General features: G+C 33.8%; 1 protein-coding gene across 1 annotated transcript; it reads left to right on the top strand.

The window, feature by feature from the left end:
• Positions 1-348: 348 nt before the first annotated feature.
• LOC125858806 (uncharacterized) lies at positions 349-1,552 on the top strand. Its single transcript, XM_049538599.1, has 2 exons — positions 349-840; positions 926-1,552. Exons 1-2 carry the CDS (start codon positions 349-351, stop codon positions 1,550-1,552), a joined length of 1,119 nt encoding a protein of 372 aa, XP_049394556.1.
• Positions 1,553-6,280: the final 4,728 nt, after the last annotated feature.

Here is a 6,280-nt window from a genome sequence, read left to right as displayed (position 1 = left end):
AATATAACTGATGGTTTGCAAGATTATAAGGAGATTGTTAAGGGTATGGCCTTCAAGGACATAGCTGAAGCAAATCAGTTTTGTAAACTTTATGCTCTAGCTAAGAAGGTAGAACTAGTTGTGTTGAAGAGTGATAAAAAAAGATTGAGGTATACATGTGCTGCTGATGGCTGTCCATTTTTACTTCTTATTTCTGGGGATTTGACCACTCTTGGAGTTAGTGTCAAAACACTTGTAGATCATATAGAGTGTGGAATAGCATATGATAACTCTTTAGTAGATTACTCAACAATAGCCTTGTATTTCAAGGACAAATTGCAAAGTGACCCCTAGTACAAAGTCAAAGAAATGAAGGCTGATTTACATAGAGTTTTTGAGCTAAATGTAAGTGAAGCAAAGTGCAAGAAAGCCAAAAAGGAGATACTGGAGAGTTTAGAAGGTAGCTTTGTAGACTCTTACAACAAATTAGAGGGTTATGCTACTGAATTGAGAAGTTGTAATACAGGGTCTGACATTGTGATAGATTTATCTAAAGAGGCATTATCTAATGGTAAGAGAAAATTTCTTAGGATGTATATCTGCTTCAAGGCAATGAAGTTGGGTTTTAAGTCTAGGTTAAGACCACTTATTGGGTTAGATGGTACATTCCTTAAAGGAAAAACTAAGGGACATGTATTGTGTGCTATTGGTCAAGATAGTAATAACTCTTTCTACCCTTTAGCTTGGGCTGTGGTAGATAAAGAGACTAAGAGGACTTGGACATGGTTTATGCAACATTTGCAACATTCACTTGAACTTCAAAATGGTGAAGGACTGACATTCATATCAGATATGCAGAAGGTAATAATATACTACTAATTTGCAATTTATTTACCTTTGCTTGATACTGTTTCTTTTATTAATTTTAGTTGTTTTAGATACTTAGGGGCTGCTTGAAGCAGTAAGGACAATCTTACCTGAAGCACATCAGAGATATTGTGCAAGGCATATTGAGGCAAATTGGTGCAAAAGATGGGGTAAAGGTGAGCTGAAAAAGTTGCTATGGTGGGCTGCATGGTCATCATTTACAAAGGAGTTTGAGGACCAACTTCAAGAGATCAAGGAAGTTAATGGAGAGGCTGGACAAGATTTAATAGACAAGTATCCTCCCAAAGCATGGTGCAGAGCCTATTTAGATACAGTGTGCAAAAATCAGGTTGTTGACAATAACTTTACTGAATCATTCAATGTCTGGATACTTGAAGCAAGGTACAAGCCAATTATTGGAATGTTGGAAGACATCAGGGTCAAAATAATGGAGGGGTTGGCAGCAAAAGAGGTTGTTGTGAGGAAGTGGAAAGATGATGGATTTAGTCCCAAAAGTGAGTTGTTGTTTATTGAGTATTTGAAGATTTTCAAGGTTTGTAAGATGAGTGGCAATGGGGATAATGGCTATGAGGTTACTGAAGGTGCAGATAGACACATTGTCAACTTAAGAGAGAAAAAATGCACATGCAGAACATGGGATATGACTGGAATTCCATGTCCACATGCAATTAAGGCCATGGAGTAGAAGAAAATGATACCAAAGAAAGAAATTCATTGGTATTATAGTAAGGAGGCAACATTGGCAGTTTACAAACACAAGTTAAAACCTGTTAGAGGAGAACCATTCTGGAAATGTGATCCTTTACATGCCATTGAACCACCTGAATTGGTCAAGCTTGTTGGTAGACCTAAGTTTATGAGGGAAAGAGAAAAGGATGAAGCTGTTAAGAGGCAAGGAGTATGGAAGCAAACAAGAAAAGAAAAAGTGATGACATGTAGTAATTGTGGAGAACAAAATCATAATGCAAGAGGATGTGAAAAGGTAATTTTCATTTAATCTTTAATTTCATCAAATAATTATTCTATTTTACTATTTAATTCTATATCTTGTATTATGATTAATAAGGCAAAGTAAGGGAAACAACTTACTAAGAAGCAAGGGAAGCAACCTACTAAGCAAGGAAAATAATCTGGCAGGGGAAAAAAGAGGCAGCTTAAGAGAGGTTTAGTTGATGAAGATGAAGCTTTTGAGAAAGACATCAACTGCATAGCCCCACAACCAACACAAGAAAGTCAGTTTGGATATGTTTCTTCTAGCAACTATTTTCCAGTAGCTGAGGATGATGATGAAGACCCTAGGCTAAGGCCAAGAACAGTCTCAGAAGAAGCTTTTCTAACAAGATTGAAAAAGAAACAGAACCCACAAGAACCAATTGAAAGTAGAGTAATAGGCTTCAAAGGTGACAAATTTGGTGTTAGTGAGCCTACAAATCTTCCCATAGGAACTGGCTTAACTTGGAATGGACAGGGTGCAGTTACTACAAACCAGCTACAAAAGTTGAGGCCAAGAAGGGGATGATGCTATTGTGTTGGTACTGTTTTGTATATGTTGGTGCCTTTACTGATGTTAAGGCTAAACTTGTTTTTTTGCTATGTTTTGTATAGGCTGGTGCCTTAAATGATGTTAAGACTAAACTTATTTTTTTTTGGTATATTTTGTGTAGGCTGGTGCCTTAAATGATGTTTTTGTGATGTTTTGGTTGTACTATAGGCTGATGCCTTTAAGGTTAAAATTGTAGTTCTGGTACTATGTTTTACTTCTATTGTTTTTATAGGTTGAGTGTATCAACTAAAACTAACTGTCGTTTTGCTTATATATGACCAAGTGAATGTTATATATAATGTCTTGTATCTGTTGGGTTCTGTTGATGTACAATAATATTTTGCTGTGGTATACATTTTTTGAGATCATTTTCTCTGTCAATGGTCGACTGTTGTGGTAAATTTCTTTTCCTTTTGGTTCTATATTGAACTGATAAGTAGATGATGATTTACTCAGAGGTAAATTTATTGACTGCTGTGATAAGATGATGATGATTTAAGAGGGGTATTTGATTGAATCCAAGAGGCATTCCAGAAATTAATGTGTATGTTGTTTGTAGGTTTCCAAAGAAGTCCAATTTGGCAATATTGCCATCCATGTTGAATGGCTTTCCAAGTCCTAGATTTATTAGAGCTAATGGCAGTCACAGAGCTGGTGTTGTGAGTGAAAGAATCACCAAGCAGTCACAGCAAGCAAAGCACGATTTTTAAATTTAAGACTTCATGGATGATGTTAAACCGAGTTTCTGATGTTGTCTGATAAGTAATGAAATTTTTGTTCTCTTAAAAAGAAAGTTAGTTAGTGAATTTCATGTTGACAGTTTAATAGTGTCTTTGTGCAAGTTTAATAAAACCTGAAAACACGTTTCATAAACAATGGTAAGACAAGCTTTCATTTCATTTTCAGATTCTCTAAATTCAAGGAAAACATAATGGAAATACCAGAAAATTTATCCATCTTCAACATAATGACTAATATAACACAAATAAATACTACAAACTTTAAGGCAAAAGACACAATAATGTTCAAAGCCAACACTTGAAATTCACAATATGTTTGAAGCAATAGCTACACTAAATAATGACCAACATTCAAACATAAGATTCACTAATACATAGGAACAGTTGAAATAACTAACACTTGAAACTACAAATACTTGAAATAACTAACACTTGAAACTACAAATACTTGAAATAACTAACCCTTGAAACTACAATTCAACAACATATATTCCTCATGCTTCCAGTTAATCACTTGAAAATTGCAACAACAAATACCACAAACATAGTAAATGACAATATACACAACATCTTCAACTTCAACACTTTAGCTTCCAAATTTCTTGATTTATTCACCTCGAAGTAGTTTAAACTCTCTAAATTCTCCAATTTTTTCTTCAAATTGTCTCTTTCAATCTTCACCGCATTTAACGACTCTCTCAAATTCTCCATTTTTAACGTATCAACTTCCAATTTAGACTTCAATAAATTAACTTCAATAGAAGAATTTTCTGAAGAACTGTCTTCCCACCTCCAAAATTCACAATTTTCAATCTAATAAAAATAATAGAGAAGAACTCATAATCACCAAAATACAAGCACAAATCATATTAATTTACATTTAGCGAAAAATGTACCTTAGGTTTTGAACATCTATAAAATCTTCTTCCGGAGTTCAATGAAGTCCTTGAAGTGAAACAATGAGTCAATTCACCATAAAAACAAGTCATTATCATGGAGTTACTAATTGAATCACAAGAACTTTCAGACATGGTTTTAGGTCTGATTTGAGGGAGATGACAGATAGATGAAAAATTGACTACAAAAATATCGAAGAACACACAATAGATTCGACGAAGACAAGGTGGAATCGACGAAGACAAACTGGAATCGCGGCGGATAGTTGGATACGGGTGACGACTAGGGTTTTGGTGTGTGAGATTCGCGGTGACCTCCGACTAGGGAAAAGGGATGGATTTTGGTGTGTTAATATGGGTGTTTTAATTAGGATTCCTTTTAGAGGAAATTGGGTGGGTTTTGGGTTATGGGGTAGATAGTTGGGTTATGGGTTAAAAAAAAGGGTCAAACGGGTAGTTCAATAGGAATAAGACACATGTAAGAAATTCGGGGTCCGTTAGTGAGAGGGGTATATGTGTACCTATAATTGGATGGAAGGGGTTTATGTGGACGCAAAGTATAACAGAGGGCATATACGTACCATTTATTAAAGTTCAGGGGTAAATCCTTCCCTTCTCCCATTTTAAAATGATGTGGAAATCTATGTGTATGTATTTTGTAATTCATACACCATTGAGTAGTTCAAAAAAGAGTATAAAATGATGTGGCTTAGTGAGTTCGAGAATTCTATTGACAAAATTCTGATTAGAAGGGCTTAGGTGACAAACGAAATTAAGTACAAAGTCTTCATATCCTTAGAATGTCACGGTCACTATATCTACTTTCACCTACCACCCATCATCACCTACTATCCACAACCATAATCCTCAGGTCAACTAACCATTACTATCGACTACAGTCAATCATCATCACTATTAGCAATCATCACCAACAATCATCATTACATCCATTAATATTCACTATCAATAATTATCAACATTGATCAACATTTTATATTAGAAATAAAGACACTTTACCCAATATTTCGAATCGAAAAACTTTATAAGTGTGTCATCAAGTTCATTAAGGTCAACCTTGAAATGATATAGTCACTTTTCTAATCTAACACCACAAGCGATGATCAGAAATCATTTCCTAAATAAGACAAAAAAGAAGAAAAATTCTTTTTAGAAAGAACTTAGATGGTTTCTAGAAGTATCTTAAAAGAGTATTGACTTTGTAGGTGTAAGCTGAAAAAAAATATAAATATAGTAGTATTTCTTTTGTCCTAATTTATGTGACTCACTTTTTTTAGTCAGTTTCAAAATGAATGACATGATTTTACATTTAATAACAATTTAACTTTTAAATATCTGTTTTAACCTTAATGAAAATGATTATAGCCATACAAACATCTATCATTTATTTTAGACCACAAATTTCAAAAGTCTTTCTTACTTTTTTAATTGTATATCAAGTTAAACTAACCCATATAAAATGAGAGTAATTACATGAATGACATATGTTGTCGAGCTGTAAAGTGTTCCCATAAATAACCCAATGGAGACTCCTTTTTAATGGTCAGCAAAACATAACAATAGGATCAAGAAGTCAAAATAGAAAAAAAGGATACAAAAGATTGCAGTTCTAATTTTTTGTGTGAAAAAACTACCTAATTAGATAGATATTTTTATCATATTTACTAATTTTTGTATAGTTTGAAATAATTACAAATCGTCTTACTAATTAATAATTTTAAATCATTTCAAGTTGGATACATCCAGATACATGTGTTTTTGTTATAAATACATTAAAATAGAGAGAAAGGCAAGCGAGAGAAGGAAGAGGCGAGCAAGATAGTCTATGTATCCCAGATACATGTAATCACACTAATGGAATACAAATTACATTCTTAATGGGAGAGAGGCAAGCAAGATAGGGAGAGTGGCAAAGTGAGAGAGGAGAGAAGCGAGTGATAGAGTCAGCTTCACGTGAATCCACTTGGATACAGTGTATCTATAACAAATTACACATAATTTTGAACCATCTATCGAGATACATGGAAATATATGTATCTGAAATCCAAATTCTAAAAAGATTCATAATATTAGAAACTTGCAATAAGGGTTTTATCTATGTCCATGTTTTATCTCTGTGTTCATAACTCAATTTCTTAAAGAAGAAATGCAGTCAACAAAACATTTGTCTTTCTAGCAACAACTCTTATTAGTGCACTACTCAATCTATCTTCCTA

This window comes from Solanum stenotomum, chromosome 3 (genome assembly GCF_019186545.1).
Source record: "Solanum stenotomum isolate F172 chromosome 3, ASM1918654v1, whole genome shotgun sequence".
NCBI lineage: Eukaryota > Viridiplantae > Streptophyta > Magnoliopsida > Solanales > Solanaceae > Solanum > Solanum stenotomum.
Note: the sequence above shows the minus strand (reverse complement) of the source record. Positions and strands in the feature narration are given on the sequence as shown.

Coding starts and splice junctions, on each gene's coding strand:
- LOC125858806 (XM_049538599.1), top strand. CDS start 349: ATGAAGGCTGATTTACATAGAGTTTTTGAGCTAAATGTAAGTGAAGCA. Junction 841..925: donor TCATATCAGATATGCAGAAG/GTAATAATATAC, acceptor TTAGATACTTAG/GGGCTGCTTGAAGCAGTAAG.